Source organism: Rhinopithecus bieti, unplaced genomic scaffold (genome assembly GCF_001698545.2).
Source record: "Rhinopithecus bieti isolate Rb0 unplaced genomic scaffold, ASM169854v2 scaffold_17010, whole genome shotgun sequence".
NCBI classification, from domain to species: Eukaryota; Metazoa; Chordata; class Mammalia; order Primates; family Cercopithecidae; genus Rhinopithecus; species Rhinopithecus bieti.
Window position 1 is genome coordinate 1,555,697 of NW_016808932.1, and position 21,087 is coordinate 1,576,783.

Sequence of the window (21,087 nt, forward strand, 5' to 3'; positions counted from 1 at the left end):
AAAAAAAAAAAAAAAAAAAAAAGAGAAAAGAAAGGTATGATTTATGGCTCCACCCCAGACCTACTGAATGAGAATCTGCATTTTAAACAGGATCTGCAGGGAATTCCCATGCACCTTAAAGTTGAGAAGCACTCTCTAGAGCAGGAGTGAGACATAAACTACGATGCCTACGAGGGCCAAGTAGATGTCCTAAATGAGAGAAGTTGGCCAGATGGGGCTGTGGGACACTGGAAAACCCAAGTGCCATCTAGAGAGGGTAGCCAGCCACTCCAGCCATGTGGACCTACATTGCCAGCATTTCTGACATTTCCAACAAAGGCCCAGATAGAGAATTTTGTGTGCCATATGCTTATTTTTTATTTGCTCAGTGTTTTTTGAGACGGAGTCTCACTCTGTCACCCAGGATGGAGTGCAGTGGTGCAATCTCGGCTCACTGCAACCTCCACCTCGCGAGTTCAAGTGATTCTCCTGCCTCAGCCTCCTGAGTAGCTGGGACTACAGGCACATGCCACCTTGCCCGGCTAATTTTTGTATTTTTAGTAGAGGCGGGGTTTCACCATGTTGGCCAGAATGATCTCAGTCTCCTGAGCTCCAGTGATCCACCCGCCTCGGCCTCCCAAAGTGCTGGGATTACAGGTGTGAGCCACTGCGCCTGGCCCATATGCTTATTTTTAAATGTAAGCAGTTTATTAAAATATTTTAGACTCATGCTGGCCACCTCCCTGCAAACCCCTCATCTATGGGATGGATAGAGCCTTCAAATCACCAGGGAGCAACTTTAGAGTACAGCAGCTTGCTAATTGGACACTGAGTCCTCCTTCCCTGTCCTCCCACTTTCCCACTCCCATCTCCCCTGGCCTTGATCAGTACATATTCCGGGGAATCTGCCCTAATTCAGCATGAACCCAAGGGAAACTTAAAGAAGGAGGCAAATTGCTGCTGAAAGCACTGTAATGTGTCCCAAAGCCAACGGGCAGCTGATTTTCAATGATCTTTGCATTGTTTATCTCCAAAACACAGAAAATTGCAAGTGAAGGCAAAGTCTTCAGCTCTCTTCTCTTGCCCTTCCCACCCCACATCCTTAATTGAGAGCCATTTCTTCCTTGAATAACTGTATACACTCAATGAGGCTATTTTAAAGTCTGAATTGTCACCTCTCTTGAGACCCTGCCTTGGGTCAGCCTCATTGGAAAAATTGCCTCCCACCAAATTCTCCTCTGTAAAAGGTTCTGCTAGTGGTTGATTCCCATATGGACAGAACCAGCCTGTTGGAAGGTGATGGCTCTCAGAGGCTGACATTTGAAGAAGGGCTCTCTCCCACCCACCCTCAAGGCCATGCCTCCTTTTGTTCAAAGGTGGCAGGTGTCTGTACATGCAGAGCAAACTGAACTTTGCAGAAATCCACCAGCTTCTTGCTTTTTCTCTCTGTTGGTTGGAAGTTGAAAATATAGTCAGTTTCCATGGTGATGGCAGCTCAGGCTAAGCAGAGAAATGAAATCCCTGGGTCAATCCGGAGCTTAAACTTCTCAACCAACACCCTCCCATCACCACTGCAATAAAAACAAAAAACAAAAAACAGCTAACAAATAACAATACCAGGCATCAGATTTGATTTTGAGCTTCTCATTTTTGTCCCTTGCTGTGTTCCCCTGTGAGTAATAGAAATAACAGAAGGCAGAGGGGCTTGGGTGATGTGATTTGGATCAGGAAGCATTTATTTAGCATCTACTATGTGCCTAGCTTCCTGGAACAGCTGTCTTTCTTTCAGAGATCCAGGGTTGTTTAGGACAAAGTGTTTCAATGTGCGGCAGGCTGCTTAGGCCTGAGAAATCCCAAAAGTAATGAATGATGATCCTAACACAGAGGTTAGAAAGTTAGGGACAGGGCACCGTGATGAGCTTTTCCACTCATCACAGGCCCTGAGAAATCAGGAACCTCGTGTATTTAAAATGAGTTTTGAGTCTGCCAATATGAAACAATTATGGTATTTTTAAAAACCTGATAGCTTTAGTTTTATTATTATCATCTTAATTGTCAAAAGTCATATATGGACAATAGAAATATGTTGCAAACCACAGAGAATACCCTGATCCCACCACAGAACGATGATCACTTTTAGTGAATTGTCCTCCAGGCTGGAGGCTGGGCCTAAGAGGTGGGATCTGAGCTATGCTCTCCTGGCATAACCAAAGACAAAGTGATACTTAAATTCCCAAATCAATGTTTTTACCCCTACGGATCCAGCAAGGTTAGTCCGAACAGAGTCCGTTCCATGTGACATCAACAACCCTCTACGGAAGCCACCTCGGTATTCAGACCTGCACATCAGTCAGACACTCCCCAAAACCAACAAAATCAACAAGGTAAGGCTGGGCTTCCACTGGGTCTGGGCATGTGGGGCTGGTACTGCTGGGTGAGGGGTAGGAGGGAGGAAGGGTTGATCTGGGAGTATGGCCCTCCCTCCCAACCCGTCTCAGCTTCCCTAATTCTGTGATGTTTGTGTTGAGTAAAGCTTGAGGGACATCCAGCAATCAGTGGAGAGGTTTGTGTGCCAGAAATCTAATTTAGAGAGAGGCCATGTCGGAATGAGAATGGATGAGGGTATCCAGGAAGGCACAATGGATGGGAAGAGAGACTTAAAAGGAGTTTCCTTAGTGGTCCAGACCTCACTTGCTTTGCTCTGTGACAGGTTTTGCCATCTGTATTAGTCTGTTTCATGCTGCTGATAAAGACATACCTGAGACTGGGTAATTTATGAAGAAAAAGAGATTTAATGGTCTCACAGTTCTATGTGACTAGGGAGGCCTCACAATCATGGCAGAAGGTGAAAGGCACATCTTATATGATGGCAGACAAGAGAGGGCTTATGCAGGGAAACTCCCCTTTATAAAGCCATCAGATCTTGCGAGGCTTATTCCCTATCACAAGAATGGCACAGGAAAGACCAGCCCCCATGATTCAATTACCTCCCACTGGGTCCCTCCCATGACATGTGGGGATTGTGGGAGCTACAATTCAAGATGAGATTTGGGTGGCGACCTAGCCACACTATAACACCATCTTCCAGGACCAACTTTGCAGATGGTTCTGGTCTTTCTGACACATCTGTTGGATCAGACCTCAAGGAATAGTGGTCTATTTCTGAGCTTCTGGTAGAGGCTGGATGGATGGGTTTTCTTTGGGGCCCTGAGCTCTGAGCAACAGGCAATTTGGTTGGCTTCTACCCTCAGACAGAGGTCAGCACTAGGCCCCTCTGTGCATCTTTCTTTCAGTTGTGGCCTAGATTCTGGCATGATTTCCATATCCTTTATTTGATCTGCTGATGGGACTGTACCAAATCTATCCCAGGGGTATGCCCAGCCTCCCAGTAGGAAGCAAAGGTTGCACACACCAGCAGGTGATTTCCAAGCATCTCAAAGCTTTCATGCATTATGTCGAAGGTAGATGTCTTAGTCCATTTGCATTGCTATAAAGGAATATCTGAGGCTGGGTAATTTATAAAGAAAAATGTTTATCTGGCTCACAGTTCTGCAGGCTGTACAAGAAGCCTGACACCAGCATCTGCTTCTGGGGAAGCCACAGGCTGCTTCTACTCACGTTGGACAGTGAAGGGAAGCAGGCATCACAAGGCAAAAGGAAGGAAGGAAAGGCGTGTGTGAGAGAGAGAGGGAGGGAGAGGGAGAGGGGAGGAGAGAGAGAGAGAGAGAAAGAGAAGAGGGGAGGCAAGAGGAGAAGAGGGGAGGGAGGAGAGGGAAGGCAAGGGGAGAGAGGTGCCAGGCTCTTTTAAACCACCAGCTCTAGCAGGAATTAATAGGGTGAGAACTCACTCATTACTGCAAAAAAAAAAAAAAAAAAAAAGAGACCAAACTCTTCATGAGGGATCCACCCCTGTGACCCAAGCACCTCCCACTAGGCCCTACCTCCAACGTTGGGTTCAAATTTCAACATGAGATTTGGAGGAGACAAATATCCAAACTATATCAGTGGAAAAAGCGCATTAGCCCAAGGATCAGGAGGGCACTGACCTGTGTTCACGTCCTAGAGGAACATCGTGATAGCTGAGTCACTATTCATTGGCAACGCGCAGAGAGAGGACTGCCCCCTTCCCAGTCCATTTCCCACACATCAGCCAGAGTGATACTTAATGAATGCAATTTGAATTATGCCATGCCCTGCTTGAAAACCATCCAATAGCTTTCGATTGCATCTAGAAAACAAATCAGACTCTACTGCAGCCTGAAAGGCCATGCATCATTTGGTCCCTCCTCTATCTCTGACCTCTCCTTCCATGTCTCCCCACAAAGCTCATGTGTCCCCTTTCTCTTGAGCTATCTCACCCGCCATTCTTATCTCGAAGCCATTTACCATCTGGCTCCTTGTGGCATCATTTCAGCAGTTGAGTGAAGTTGGCTTCTGGAATCAGGCAAACCTGGCAGCCAGCCAGGGCTTCCTCTGCTTATTAGCTGTGAGACTGAACAAGTAACTTAATCTCTCTGAGCCTCAGTTTTCCTGTATGTAAAATGGGGGTGTTCCAGTTATCTTCTGCAGCACAACAAGCCACCCAAACGTAGTGGCATATGACAATCATCCTCACAGAATCTGTAGGTCAGGAATTAGGACAGAGAGCAGAGGGAATGGTTTGTCTCTGCTCCATGATGGGAATCAACTGGGAAGATTCACACAGATAAGGGCTGGAGTCATCTAAAACAGGGATTGACAAACTATGGCCCACAGGCCAAATCCAGCCCACCACCTACTTTTGTAAATAAAATTTTACTGAAACACAGTCATACCCATATTTCTGTGGCTGCTTTTGTGCTATAATGTCAGAGTTGAGTAGTCATGACAGAGACTGCATGGCCTGCAAAGCCTAAATTATTGACTGTCAGAATCTTTACAGAAAAGGTTTTCTGATCCCTGATTTAGAGGCTCTTTCACTCCATGTCTGGTGCCTGGGCTGGGTTGAGTCGAAGCATGGGTTCAGCAGAGTTGTCAACTAGAGCACCTGTATATGGACTTGCTGTAATGCTTGGGTGTCCTCACAATATGGCTGTCTCAGGGTAGTTGGGCTTCTTACATGGCAGCTCATGGCTCAAAGAGCAACTGAATTAGCAAACAGGTGGAACTTTGACAGTGTCTCTTCTGCTGCACTTTACTGATGGAAGCAGTCACAAGCCTGCTCAGATTCAAAGGGAAGAAACACAGACCTCAACTCTTAGTGGGAAGAGTCCACAGATTTGTAGTCATATTTTAAACTGCCCATGGCAGGCAATAAGAACACCAACCTCAGACAGTTGTTATGAGGATGGAATTCAATAATCAACATTTAAATGCACTCAGTGTACTTACAGGCCCATAGATATTAATCCAGGAGATTCTAGCTATTATTATCAGCTTAAATTTAGGGGCCTTTGATCAAAACGTCAGGCCGGGTCCACTTTTCCTTTGTTATTCGCAAAAGATACAGGTCTCTAGGAGAGGGGATCCCCACTGCTGGGAGGGCTGAGTAAGTTCAAATAACGAGGCTTCTGGGAACTATAGTAACTGTGCATCCCTTAGAACCCATTCTTTCCTTTGTGACATTTTGAGGGATGAGGAGCTCAGAACCACCTTGAGACCTTTCTCTCTGGCTTTACAGGCACCATGAGCCTCTTGGTGTCAGATGAGACTGAAACATAGGTCAGATAGATCAGTGACTGTGACATTGTTCTGCTTGTCTGCCAGCAGGAGAATTTGATAAGGGAAATAAATTAACCTCTATTAAGAAAGCAGCTTTGACATGAAGGTGGACAGGATCTATCACAGGGCTGGGTTATTTTTTCCCCTCTTTCCCTTCTCACTGGCTTCACACAGATTCTTCTTGTCAGGCAATGACGTGGTTAGTGCAATAAGTTTCTGAGCCAATTTGGTCTGAATATTTTTTTTTACTGCTCTTTGTCTTGTCTCCTGTCTCTTTCAGTCAGTCCAGGTTCACAAAGGCCCTGCTTTTTCACCTAGCACAGTGGTTTAGAGTGTAGATTTTGGAGTCAGGAAGTCTGGGCTTGCAACTCAGCTCTTTGACTTGCTGTGTGATTGTGGGCCAGTTATCTCAAGATCTGTCTGCCTTAGTTTTCCTTTATGTAAAATAGACACAATAGGAGGTATTGTTGGGGTTGCAGACAGGATTCTATGTATGATATGTATAAAGGATTTTAGTCCAATGCTGAGTACTCAGGGCACGGAAGTAGCTTGATGATGACGAAGACAGAGAAAGAGGAGAAGGAAGAGGCAGGAGGAACAGGAAGAGGGAAGGAGGAGGAAAGGAAGGAGGAAGAGAAGGAGAAAGAAGGAGGAAGAAGAGGAAGACAGAGTGGGGTGGACGAGGAGAATGGAGGAGGGGGAAGGAGGAGAAGCAGCAGCAGTAGCATCTGCCAGTTCCTTATGGGACCAATCTACAACCCTTGTACTTCAACATCAAGGCATTAAAACTACATCTGCAGTAGTGGCAGAGGCTGCATCTCTGCCTGCTGTATTCAAGCTGTTTGAAGTGGCTGCATGCTGGCTTGCTTTTGTTGGTTAGTTGCAAGGTACACAGACCCGCCTAGGCTGGCTCTGCAAAATGAGTTGTCTTTTGTAAAGGATGGACATGGGGCAATTCAGAGAAAGGGAAATCATCATTTAGGATTTGGACCTCATGAAACTAGGCGTGGAGGACAGTCTTGAGCTCAATCCAGCTCCTTGGACCCAAAGCAAGCCCATGGGCCATTGTTCTGGTCTTCCATCGTGTCCCTGACTCAGCTACTCTTTGTGGGTCTGCTCTGAGGTGTTGTTACTGTTGGCTGGTTTCCTCATCTTCTACTTTTGTCTTTCTTTCCTCTATCATTGCTTCTGCCTCCATATAGTTCCTACTCCTTATGACCTTTGGCTTCTTTGTTTTCTGGCCTGTTGTGGCTCCCCTGTTCTCTTTGAACCTCATCTTATCTCAGCCTTTGCTCCTAACGCTCTCTGCTCTTCTTCCTAATGGCATATCTCATCATTCCATCCCATATTATAGGTCACTGGTCAGCTGCCATTATGCTCTGGCCTATGGTCCTGTGTTGGGAGTGGGCTATGGAGGTCACAAGACAAGTGTGTCTGTTTAGGACAGTCCATTGAACAAAGGCTGTTGGGTTGGAGGGTGAGAACAGTTTCCTTAGAAAGTTTCCATGGGAGAATAGTGACCATCACCGCCATGTCCAAATCAGTGCTCAGCTGAGTGAAGTGGAAACCTGGGTGATGAACATGCTTCTATTTGAGTTCCAGAGTCAGATGTGAATTTCTTATTACTTCACAACCTTGTGTTTCTGCTTCTGGGCCAGGACTTGGGACCTGGGCCATTAATGCTCTGTGTGACTCCAGGAGGCCATTCCTCCCACCTTAGAGTCTCAGCATCCCCTCCTACAGAATGAAGTGGTTGGACTGGACGGTCTCTGATGGATGTTTCCAGCTCTCATCTGTGTTCAAAAAGAGGAATTATGCCATTAGCTTTTCCCTGCATGATCTGGTAGAGTTTAATAAATTTCCTTCTGATGGAACACAACCGCCAGCTGCTGGTCCTATTCAGACACAGATCTGAGTTTGACCTGTGGAAGAGATTTTCCCTCCTGTTGTAACAATTCTGCCAGGAGAAGTGAGTACCATATGTATTAATGAGTCTGTCCTCAAAGAGGTAGAGATACATCCTTCCACCATAAGGACAATTTTCTCTCCCTCTCTCCCTCTATCCTTTCTTCATTTCAATTGCTTAATTCTTTCATTCATTCATATAGCATTGGTTAGTTACCTCCTGTGTTTTTGTTTCTTGCTTAGTTTTACAGATTCCAAGATGAATAAGTAACAGTCTAGTGGGAGGAAACAGATCTTCCTCCTCTATCTGTCTCTCCTCTTCATTCATACAACCCTTCCTTTTTTCATTTCTTCCTTTCTTTTTTCCTTCATCCAGCACACATTTATTGAGTAGTGGCCACCATGTGACTGTGTGACTGGCACATTGCTAAGTGCTGATGCATACAACTTATTCCCTGTTCTCAGGGAGCGCCTAGTCTAGAGGATGAGACAGATAAGCTGACAAATGTCCATGCAGAAGCAAAAACCTATATGGTTTTTTTTTTTTTTTTTTTTTTAAGTTAGACAATGACCATCTTTTTGCAGAGCATCTGTGGAAACTTCTTGAAATTTGCCAGCAGGTTCAAAGAGCAAGGCTTGGGAGGGTGGGTAGATATCTTTCTTTTCCTTGTATAATATAATTGGCCCCAACTTCCTTGAAAAACCTCACCTGCCCCCTGGGCTGAGTGGGAGCTTCTCTCTGTATCATAGTCATAAATGATAAATGTTTGCTCCACATGTCACTGACATATTATTCCTTATACCAATATGTCCATTGTTATGGAAATGCAATAACCGTTAGATAAGATAGAGTGAGAAGGCTTCCTGATGCCTTTCTACTAATGTTGGATCAGAGTTACTTTCAAGGTGGTCTTGCCTGGCAGGTGTTTAGAATGAACTAGAGCACAGCCTTGCCTAGAATAGTAAGATTATGTCCGAGTGGTCAGATATCCCCTGCCTTCTATTGGGACTCACATTTATTTGTCCCGCACGGGGTCAGAGATCAAATTGGGGAGATCTGTTATTCCAAGGAAAATTCTATAGCTTGGGAATGTTAATTGTCCATATAGGGCCAGTATCCGTTTCTCTGTCTACACAATCATAGTTGAGTCTCCCTTTCTTGGAGACTCTGGAGTGAGTCTAGAATCTCCCTCCAGAGATAACACCTAACTTGCAGGTTTGCTGCCAAGATTAAATGAACTAACAATATTAGTTACTCTGCTTCCAGGAAGATGGAGTAATTGTACTTTTCCATATTCCTCCCACTAAGTACAGTGGACCCTTGAACAATGTGGGGGTGAGGGTTGCCAACCACACCCCCACAGTTGAAAATCCACATATAACTGTTGATGCCCCAAAAACATAACTACTAATAGCCCACTGTTGATCAGAAGCCTTACCAATGACACAGAGTTTATTAACATGTATTTTGTATGTTCTATGTCTTATATGTTACATTCTTACAATAAAGTAAGCTAAAGAAAAGAAAATGTTACTAAGAAAATTACAAGGAAGAAAATATATATTTACTATTCATTAAGTGGAAACAGATCACCATAAAGGTCTTCATCCTTGTTGTCTTCATGTTGAGTAGGCTGAGGAAAAGGAGGAAGGGGAAGGGTTGGTCTTGCTGCCTCGAAAGTGGCAGAGGTGGAAGAAAATTCGCTTATAAGTGGACCAGTGCAATGCAAACCTGTGTTGTTCAAGGGTCAACTGTACAGCTATAAACAAAGGACATTGTATATAAAATAAACATAAGACCACTCTGAAAGAGGGCAAGAAGGAGGCAGACCAGCTAGGGACCCAAGCAATGACACAGTGGCAAGTTCCCTGAGACCTCTTTTTTTTTTTTTTTTTTTTTTTTTTTTTTTTTAAGACGAAGTCTTCCTCTGTCACCCAGGCTGGAGTGCAGTGGCGCGATCTCGGCATACTGCAACCTCTGCCTCCCAGGTTTGAGCAATTGTCCTGCCTCAGCCTCTCAAGTAGCTGGGACTACAGGCACCTGCCATCACACCTGGCTAACTTTTTTTGTATTTTTAGTAGAGACAGGGTTTCACTATGTTGGCCAGGCTGGTCTTGAACTCCTGACCTTGTGATCCACCTGCCTCGGCCTCCTAAAGTGCTGGGATTACAGGCGTGAGCCACTGTGCCTAGCTGTCTGGGACTTCTTTTAGCTTCATGTATCCCAGACTTAGAACTGAAGAAGCTGGCAACCTGGATGTGTCAATGGGTTAAAAACAATAAAAGCCCCAACAAAAGCCTGCCCCATCTAGTCGAAGGCCCAGGAAAGGGACAGCTTAGCAAGAAAACTTTTACCCAATAACCAACCAAACGCCACAGCCAAACACCACAGAAAAATCTGTTGCCCTACCCACCCATAACAGCAAAGATCAAGTAGAGAATCTAGACTCCCATCCTTGTCAAGCGGAACCCTGGCATCCCAATCCTCCTGCCAGACTGGTGTTAGAGAAGGCTGAATAGGGACTGTCATCCCTGCTGGTGGGACTGAACACCGCCCTCCCCCAGCAATAATGCAGCACTCCTTCCCACACCTGCTGAGGGAGGATTCGAGGAGACCTAGTGAAGAGTTTTTTAGAGCTTTTACCACCACCATCATTAACAAGTCTGCTCCCTGGTTTTTAGCATTCTTACCCCTCCCAGCAAGAGTGGTATCAGCGAAGATCTATGGGGGAGCTGGATTTCTACCTCTCCCCAGCAATAATGAGAAACTCCTCCCCTCTTCAGGGGCTAACAGAAGCTGAATGAAGAACTTAGACTCCCATCCATCCCTGGCAATAGCAAGGCAGTACCTCCCCTTTCTCTGCTAGAGCAATGTCACAGGAATCCAGCAAAAACAAGAGGTTTAAATAAGATCCAGAGTCTCACAACATAATACTCATGTGTTCACGCTTCCATTGAAAATTACTTGTCATAGCAAGAAGCAGAAAGATCTCAAGCTGAATAGAAAAATAGAAAAAAATCAATAGAAGCCAATGCTGAGATGACTGGGATTTTAGAATTAGCTGATGACACTTTTAAAGCATTCATTATAAAAATACTTCAATAAGCAATTATGAACATTCTTGAGACTAATGAAAATATAAGAAGTCCCTGAAAAGAAACAGAAAGTGTCAGCAAAGAATCGGAAGATAAAAAGAAGAAGCATTTAGAAAATTTAGAACATACAATTAGAAAATATAATAACCAGATAAAAAATTCAGTGGATGGACTCAATAACAAGATGGATGGGGCAGAGGAAAGAATTTGTGAACTTGAAGATAGAGTGATAGAAATTACACAGTCTGGATAACAGACAGAAAATGGCCTGAGCAGAGTAGCAAGGACCCTTGGGGATTATAATAAAAAATCTAACACTGGTGTCATTGGTGTCCTGGAAAGAGAGAAGAGGAGAAAGAGGACAGAGCTGAAAATGTTCTTAAACACATAATGGTTGAAAACTTCCCAAACTGGGCAAAAGACATAAACTTACAGATTAAAGAATCTCAGAAAACATCAAAGAAGATCAACCCAAAGAAATCCATGCTAAGATATGTCATGTCAAACTTCTGAAAACTGAAGACAGACAAAAGCATCTTGAAAGCAACAACAGAGGAACAATACTTTGCCTAAGGGAGAAACCAATCAAATGACAACAAATTTCTCATCAGAACCCATGGAGGCCAGAAGAAAGTGGCACAGCGTTTTTTCAAGGCTGAAAGAAAAGTTTTCAATTCAGGATTCCATGCATAGTGAAAATGTTCTTCAAAAATGAAAGAGAAATCAAGAGATTGTCAGATGAAGGAAAACTATTTGTGATAAGTATATCTACCTTGAAAGAATAACTGAAAAGTATTTTCTAAACAGAAAAGAAGTAATAAAGAATCTTGGAAAATCAGGAAACAATAAAAAGTGTACAAATACTAGTAGATACAATAGTACATATACCTTCTCCTCTTAAATTTTCTAAATTATGCTTGAGAGTTGAAGCAAAAATTATAACACTTTCTGATGTGGTTCTATATATATGTACAGGAAATGTTTAAGACAATTATTAAAGGGGGAGGGTAAGGACATAAAGAAACATTTCACTCAAACTAGTAAAATGTCAACACCAGTAGACTGCAATAAGTTATGCATATATAATATAATACCTACAGCAGCCATTTAAAAAGCTATACGAAGAGATACACTCAAAAATAGCTATGTCAAGATGAAACTCTAAAAAATGTTTAACTCACAAGAAGGCAGGAAAAATAAAACAGAAATTTAAAATGAAATTGACAAACCTGTAGCATGACCAACAAAGAGAAAATTCTGATTACAATTATCAGGAATGAGAGGGGACATCTCTACAGACTCTGCAGTCATCAAATGGACAAAAAGAGAATATACAAACAATGTTACACATACACATTTTTTAGCTTAAATGAAATAAGCCAATTTCTTGAAAATCACAAACTTCCACAACTCACCCAATATGAAATGCATAATTTGCATAGCCCTGTAAACATTAAGGAAACTGAATTTGTAATTTTAAAACTATCTTACTCCAAAAAAAGAAATCTCCAGATGGTGTCACCGGAGAATACTACCAAATGTCTAAAGAAGAATTAACACCAACTGTACACAATCTCTTCCAAAAAATAGAAGAGTATACTTTCCAATTCGTGATATATGCCAATATTACCCTGATTCGAAAGCCAAAGTACAGAAAAGGAAAACTTCAGACTAATATTCTTCATTAATATAGATGCAAAAATTCTTAACAAAATATTTAGAAAATATAGGTCAGCAATATATACAAGTGGAGTTCATTCCAGGGATAACAGACTGGTTCAATATCTGAAAAATCAATTAACATAATTCACCATATTAACAAGCTAAGAATAAAAAATAACATGGTTATATCAATTGATACAAAAAATTGTTTGACAAAATTCAACAACCATTCATGGTAAAAGAAATCAGAAAAGTAAAAATGAGGAAATTCCTCAACTTGATAAAAGCACCTAAAATAATACTACAGCTAACATTATAACTAGTGATGAAAAACTGAATGTTTTCCTCTACAAGTGGGAACAAGCTAGGACATCCACTCTCACCATTCTTATTCAACACAGTGCTGGAAGTTCTGGCCAATGCAGTAAGGCAAGAAAAGGAAACAAGACGTGCAGATTGGAAAGGGGGAAATAAAAATGTCCTTATTTGCAGATGACATCATCATCTATGTAGAGAATCCCAAAGAAAATACAAAAATCCCAAAGAATATATTTTTTAAAAGTTCTTAGAACTAATTAGTGAATTCAGCAAGGTCACAGAATACACGATCAATACAAATTAGTTATATTTCTTTTTTTTTTTTTTTTTGAGATGGAGTCTTGCTCTGTCACCCAGGTTGGAGTGCAGTGGTATGATCTCAGCTCACTGCACCCTCTGCCTCCCAGGTTCAAGGGATTCTTCTGCCTCAGCCTCCCAAGTAGCTGGGACTACAGGTGTGTGCCACTGCACCTGGCTAATTTTTGTATTTTTCATAGAGATGGGGTTTGACTATATTGGCCAGGCTGGTCTTGAACTCCTGACCTTGTGATCTGCCCATCTCAGCCTCCCAAAGTGCTGGGATTACAGGCGCGAGCCACCGTGCCTGGCCCAAATCAGTTATATTTCTATATACTAGCAATTAACATATGGAAACCTAAATTAGAAACATGCCATCTACAATTGCTGAACAAAATGGAAACACTTTGGTGTATATCTGATAAAACATGTATAGGGCTTGTACGCTGAAAACTACAAAATGCTGGTGAAAGGAAACAAAGATCAAAAGAAACGGAGACAGATACCACTGTGGGTCTGACTGTATTCCCCACAAGGATATGCTAAAGTCCTAACCTCCAGGACCTGTGAATGTGATCTTTGGAAATAGGAACTTTGCAGATATAATCAAGTTTAGATGAGGGTATACTGGAAGGATGGTTCCTTAATCCAGTATGACTTTCGGCCTTATAAGAAGAGGAGAAGAGAAACAGAGACACACAGGGAGAGCACCATGTGACAACAAAGGCAGAGATTAGAGTGGTGCAGCTGCAATCCAAGTAATGACAAGGATTGCTGGCCACCACCAGAAGGTAGGAAGAGGCAAACAAAGATTCTACCTAAAGTCTCAGAGGGATCCTGAGACACGGCCTTGCCAATATTTTGACTTGGGACTTTTGACCTCCAAAATTGTGAGATAATTAATTTCTGTTGTTTTAACCCACTCAGTTTATAGTACTTTGTCACAACAGCTCTAAGAAACTGATACCCATACCATGTTCATGGATTGGAAGATTCAACATAGTTAAGAAGTCAGTTCTCCTCAAAATTCGTATATAGGTTTAGCACAATTTATATCAAGATCCCAGAAAGATTATTTTTTATAAATAAAGACATGATTATTCTACAAGTTATGTGAAAAGACAAAGGAACTAGAATATCTACAATAGCTTTATTCTTTTGAAAAATAATAAAGAGGAATCAGTCTACCTGATCTCAAGACTTCTTATATAGATACAGTCATTAAGACCAAAGTGGATATACAGATGGCAAGTAAGCACATGAAAAGATGTTCAATATCTTAGCTATTAGGAAATGCAAATTAAAGCACAATGAGATATCACTACACTCCAATTAGAAAGGCTAAAATAACAAATAATGACAACACCAAACACTGGCTAAGATGCAGAGAAAAATCAATCATTCCTACATTGCTGGTGTAAAATGGTGCAGCCACTCTAGATAACAGTTTTTGCATTTCCTTTTAAAACTAAACATGTTATTACTATATTATCCAGAAACTACACTTCTGAGCATTTATTCCAGAGAAATAAAAACATATGTTCACATAAATCCTGTAAAGAAATGTTTATAGCAGCTTTATCCACAAGAGCGAAAAATAGAAAACAACTTACATGTCCTTCAGTGGGTAAATGGTTAAACAAACTCTGATATATCCATATCATAGAGTACTACTCAGCAATCAAAACGAAGGAACTCAGCAATCGAAAGGAAGAAACTATCAATACACGCAACAACTTGGATGAATCTACAATTATTCTGAGTGAAAAAATGCAATCTGAAAAGGTTACATACTGTATGATTCAATTTATAAAACAGTGAAATGATAAAATTATAGAAACTGAGAATAGAGCTGGGCACCAGGGTGTCCAACTCTAATCCCAGCTACTTGGGATTGAGGTTGAGGCAATGGGATTGCTTGAGCCCGGGAGTTTGAGACCAGCCTGGGTAATGTAGCAAGACTCCATCTCAAAAAAAAAAAAAAGAAAAAAAACCCACATACAACTAGTGTTTATTGTACTGGACAGATGTGGAGAATAGATTAGAGGTGCCAGGGGTTAAATATGAGGGGAGGATGGTGAGGAGAGAGCAGGAAATGGGTATGGCTATCAATGGGCAACATGAGGGATCTTGGTTTTGATGGATCTGTTCTGTATCTTGACTGTATCAGTTCAGTATCTGGGCTGTGATATTGTACTATAGTTTCATAAGATGTTATCATTGGAGAAAACTGAGCAAAGGAAACATAAGATCTGTCTCTTCTTACAACTACATGTGAATCCACAATGATCTCAAAATAAAAAGTTTAATTATAGAAACATACTACTGTTAACATAATGGCTACCATTTATTGATGATAAAGCACCTGTACTCAATACAAAGGATGTAGGTACATACATAACTCGTTTAAACTTCACAACAGACCTACAAGGTGGATGTTCTTAGCTCGTGTTAAGGATAAGGAGTTTGAGTGCATTGACCCACACCTGTAATCCCAGCACTTTGGGAGGCCGAGGCGGGAGGATCAGATCGCATAAGCCCAAGAGTTTGAAACCAGCCTAGGCAACATAGTGGGACCCTGTGTCTACAAAAAAACAGTGTTTTAAAGCTGAGCATGGTGGTTCATGTTTATGGTCCCAGCTACTCAGGACGCCGAGGTGAGAGGATCTCTTGAACCCAGGAGGCTACAGTGAGCTGTGATCATGCCATTACCCTCCAGCCCAGGCCACAGAATGAGACCACATCTTAAAAAAAAAAAGGGCGGGGGGAGAAGGAGAGACTCACTGACCCAGAAGCAGTGTGGATCTAGTGGCAGTAGAGTGAGCTTTGGGAGGGTGAAATGTACAACTTGGCTGGACACCCAGTAAGCCTGAGTAGACAGAGAATGTCCGTTTCCCCTTCTGCCCTTGACCTCCTTTGCTATTGGGTGTTCACCACACCTACTCTTGGAGTTGGCAGATAAGCATACCTGTTGACCACACTAAAGCATCTTTGGGTACCTGGTCCACATGAGTAGTGGACCTCTGAGTAATGGAGGGATCAAGTGACCACGGTCCTGTGGGTGAACAGATGAAGGCTCCCCTGGGAACACTTAGCTCTGCTGGCTTTGAGAGGCAGGAATCCCGTTTATGTCATGTGGAGGTTTGCTGCTTTTGCTCATCTCTTGCCATCTGGTGAAAGCAAAAAGTCCCAAAGAGGTGAAATGCTTTTCAAGCTTCAGGCAGCACCAATCTATCACTTTCCAGGAGAACATGCCTGCAAATGCATACAGCTACCGTTCCTCCCTGCCTGCCTCCCTCCCTCCCATTCTTCCACATCATTTAATCTTCATGCAGCCCTGTGCACTTGATGGTATCATTATTCCCATTTTACAGAGGACAAAACCGAGGAATGGAAAGGTTGGGCATTTTGCCCAGGATGCACAGAAAAGAGGTGATGTGGAATTTGAGTCCTGGTTTTCCTGACTCCAGATCCTGCTGATACTAATTTCCTGGTGCTGCTCTAACAAAAGAACATAAACTGGGTGACTGAAACAACAGAAATTTATTCTCACACAGTTCTAGAGGCCAGAAATTCAATGTCAAGACGCCAGCAGGGTTGCCTTCTGGAGGCTCTGAAGGACAATCTGTTCCATGCCTCTCTCCCGGTCTCTGGTGGCTCCAGCAACCCTTGGCTTGTGTCTGCATCACTCCGATCTCTCCCTCCATCTTCATGTGACTTCCCTCTCCATGTGTCTGTCATTGGATTTAGGACTCACCTGAATCCAGGATGATTCGGATATTTGTCATTGGATTTAGGATATTTGTCATTGGATCTAGGACTCACCCGAATCCGGAATGATCTCATCTCGGGATTCTTACCTTAAATTATGTCTGCAAAGACCCTTAGTTTAAATAAGATCAGATTCAGAGGTCCTGAGTGGACGTCTTTTGCGGGACGCTGTTCAACCCACTACTCTGCTCCTAAGTCCGCCCCAGCAGGCCATTCCAAAAATGCACACATGGATTCTTTCTCTCTCCTTGTTTTTGAGCTGGTCTGGCATGAAGAGAGGCAGTGCTGGTTCCAGCTGTGACCCGAGCTAAGATGCTGAAGGCTCCCTCTCACATTCTCTCTGGAGCTGTCAGACTGTTGATTCTTTAATAAACACTTGGGAGGAGAGGTGTTGGTTTGGGAGGGGTACTCTGGACACCTCTGCATGGGGTTTATCAGAATCAAAGAGGCACAAGGTGAGTGGCTGTCACCTGTGTCGTTTTCATTACACGGTCATCTTTCACTCTGGGGTCCAAGCAGTGGACAGGAATTCGACTCCAGAGGCTGTTCCTTCCACAGCTGGATGCAGCCCAGCAGGGCTGATGAAGCAGGAGGGACTTTGGAAGGATCTGGTGGCTGAGGAAAGGGCAAGAGTTGTTGCAGGGGCTGGGGTGGGGGCCTCTCCTGCTCAGCCCACTCTTTCTGCTGTGTCTCTGCTTCCCTGCCTGTCCCTGACTCCTACCCTGTTTTCTCTCTGCAGGACCACATCCCTGTCCCTTACCAGCCAGACTCCAGCAGCAACCCCTCCTCCACGACGTCCTCCACGCCCTCCTCGCCAGCACCCCCACTCCCTCCTAGTGCCACACCGCCTTCTCCCCTACACCCTTCCCCGCAATGCACACGGCAGCAGAAGAACTTCAACCTGCCAGGTACCTCCATGCTTGGGGAGACATGGGGTGTGCAGCGTTGGAGGGGCAGAGATTAGGGAGGGGGTGGGTTCACGCCAGAGTCCTGATACAGCAAGTCTTTGCTGGAAGGCGATGGATTGATGACCAGAGAGGGGCAAGGAAGTATGAGGACTGACCCTTATTGTATCCTAAGCAATTACCCTATATCACTTATTTTATCTTTGGAACAGCCACAGGTAAGCATTATCAGCTCATTTTACAGATGAAGAAACAGAGGCTCAAGGAGGTGCAGGAACTCTTAGAGACTCTGTGTTTTGGCTACAACCCAGGGTCTTCGCCTAAGTCTAAGTCACAGAAGGGAGCCATTGACTCTGGAGCTGACAGTTGTCTTATGAGCTAAATTGGTTAAAATTGGCAGCGAGATCCTGTGCTGGAGATCTTAGGGGCACACGTCTGAGCAGGGCTGCATACTGAGTCTTAACCAAGATGTGAGGACAGGGCTGTCAATGAGCAGTCTGGACTCCTGGAGTCAAGATCCAGCTCTATCGCATTCTTGCTGTGTCTCACCTCTGAAAAGATGTAGTTGGACAAGATGATCTGGAAGGTTCCTCTAGCTCAGGAATTACAAGGCACCTAGGCTGTTGACCAGGGAGTATGCACTGGGCTATGAGATGATAGTAGAGAAGCCACTCATGGGACACTGTGACTTCTTGACCTTCTTTGTCATTAGACCTAAGAATGGGATATTTTTCTTCCTTCGGGTAGACCAGACCTAAGAATCTCCCCATCTATTCCAGGGTCCAGCATAGCCCAGTTCCTGTGCTAGGGCCCTAAGAATGCTTCCAACTCAGCCATATTTGTGGCACTGCAGCTGGCCTCAAGAAGAAGGCTGGTGGGACTGGCATGGCCAGTTGGAACCGAATCTATATCTGTGTTGTTCAATATGGTATCCGCTAGCCGTGTGTGGCTATTTATGTTTAAATGAATTAAAATTAAATATAATTTAAAAATTAGCTTATTGGTTACACTAGCCACATTTCAAGGGCTCAGTAGCCACATGTGACTGGTGGCGGCCATACTGAATGGCTCCGGTGTAGAGCATTTCCATCATCACTGAAAGTTCCCTTGGATACTCTGGTCTAGCTCCTGATTTCCTCCTGAGTCAACAAGCTTCACACTATGAAAAAAATCCCAGGTCCTTGGCCGCAGCTCACACCTCGAAGCTTAACCAGGCATGAGTGAATGGCCAGGAGGCAAATGGAGGCCCCGCCCCACACCTGGGCAGCACCCGCATGCAACCATCCATCTGAGGACAAGCCAATCACAGCACCTGCCCACACTGTTTTGATTCGGGCTATGTCCACAGAGATGGCACATATTTTGAATTCTTGGAACTTTGGGTTTTTTGTTAAGTTCAAGTCTGAATTTAACAGCCTCATATCCACCTTGTGTGGGGGCCACTCACCTGGCACCCACCAGGGACTGCAATGTGAGTCACCAGCTGAACCCTCTTAGTAAGTGCCGCTGGTTCATTGCCCGGCATTTCCACAAACAGAAGGCCCCCACCGCCATCTCCAGGGTTGTTCATTTTACTTTTCAAAAGGGATGAAGGGGAAAAGAAAAGACCCTTAGACTTCCCATGACCACCCACACCTGGGGGAAGTGGGCCTGATGCTTTCTGGTAGCCACTTCACTCCCTGGAGACACTGACTTCAGGAGTATTTTCTCTCAAATTGTTTGGCACTTGTTTATGGACCAAGGGAAGGGGAAGGGCCATTTTATGGGAGAACTGTACACAAAAGCACCACAACTCTTCTCATCGCTTAAAGAATCTGCTGGCGTCTCCAGACAAGAGACCTGCCTAACCCGGAGTAATCAGGGTGTCCCTTAGCTCCTTCCTTCCCTCAGCCAGAGTCTTCAAGGAGGGGTGCCTGAAAATTTGTTGTTCTAGCATGCCACCTTATCCCCCCACCCCTGCTCCATGACAGGTCATGACAAGGTCCTGGCCCTCTTTGGGGGCTGAGCTAAGGGGTCCTTTGGGTAAAAGCACTTCAGCATGGCAGTTAGAGTGTGGGCTCTGCAGCCAAGCTACTTAAGTTCAAATCTCAGCTTTACCACTTAATGTCTGTGTGATGTTGGGCAGATAACTCGCCTCTCTGGGCCTCAGTGTTCTCATCTGTAAAATGGAGATTGTAATAGTACCCACCTTAGATAATTATTTTAGAAAGAAATGTCATAATACATGGACAAAGCTTAGCAGAGTGACAGTTTCATTGAAGACCTCAACAAATCTCAGCTCCTTGGATTATGGTTAAACACAATAATAATAAAGTACAGTGGCTACCTTTATTTGCGTTTCTCATTATCACTGTTGATTAATGTGGGGGCCTAGACAGAATTATAGAATAAAAGATGAAATCCCAATATATCTTGACATAGGAGTATGAACTGAAGTAAACATTTGGGGAAGGTAATTTGACATTTTCTGTTAAAGTTTTTGTTGTTGTTGTTGTTTTGAGAGGGAGTCTTGCTCTGTCACCCAGGCTGGAGTGCAGTGGTGCGATCTCGGTTCACTGCAACCTCCACCTCCCGGGTTCGAGCAATTCTCCTGTCTCAGCCTCCTGAGTAGCTGGAACTAAAGGTGCACACCACCACGCCTGGCTAATATTTGTGTTTTTAGTAGAGGTGGGGTTTCACCATATTGGTAAGGCTCGCCTCGAACTCCTGACCTCAGGTGATCCACCCGCCTTGGCCTCCTAAAGTGCTGGGATTACAGGTGTGAGCCACCATGCCCAGCCCTGTTAAAGTTTTAAACGTACATTTCTTTGACCAGTATATCACTTCTAGGAATGTATATACAGAAACACTTGCACTAGGGTGCAGAGATCTGTGTGTAAGGACTTCATTGTAACAGTGAAAACTGAAATTAACCCAAATGCCCATCAAGAGTGGGCAGTGAATGGTTGAATACACACATATATCCATATAACCAAATATTCTGCAAACTTTCAAAGGAATGTAGTACTCTATATAGGTTTCCTGACATGGAAAGATATCCGTAATGTTTCTCAAGTAGAAAGTAAGTGATTTGCAAAGTCATCAGTATAATACTCTATTTATTGTAAAATATTTACATACGTGTATATCTGTGTACCAGTGTGCGTATATGTGTTCGCATATGCGCAGTAAAGTCTGGAAGAACTTCATGGCAGCCATTGAGGAGAGGGACTTTATCTCATGCACTTACTTCTATGATGTATATAAGTGTGCATCCATTTTAGAATCGAATAATAAAATTCAGTGCTGAAATGGAAAACAAAATAGAACCTTTGGAAGTACAGTTGGACATACCTTGTGTCTTAGGCAATTTTAGCAAAACACCCCCAGGGTCATGAGTACCTGTCCTGTTTGTACAAAGATCTGGCTGGCTGTCCCACTCTTGACTGGGAGCTTCTGTTAATAAAAAATGGAA

The 21,087-nt window shown here is 43.5% G+C and overlaps 1 protein-coding gene across 3 annotated transcripts in view; it reads left to right on the forward strand.

Annotated features, from left to right (window-relative positions):
• Window positions 1-21,087, forward strand: part of KSR2 (kinase suppressor of ras 2) — a 516,345-nt gene that overhangs the window by 416,080 nt on the left and 79,178 nt on the right. For 2 of the 3 annotated variants that reach the window (XM_017887889.1, XM_017887888.1), the window contains exons 9-10: window positions 2,239-2,363; window positions 17,468-17,636. In XM_017887889.1, coding sequence (XP_017743378.1) covers window positions 2,239-2,363; window positions 17,468-17,636 — 294 coding nt within the window. The remainder of the gene's footprint in view (window positions 1-2,238; window positions 2,364-17,467; window positions 17,637-21,087) is intronic. The other variant, XM_017887887.1, reaches the window with a different exon arrangement.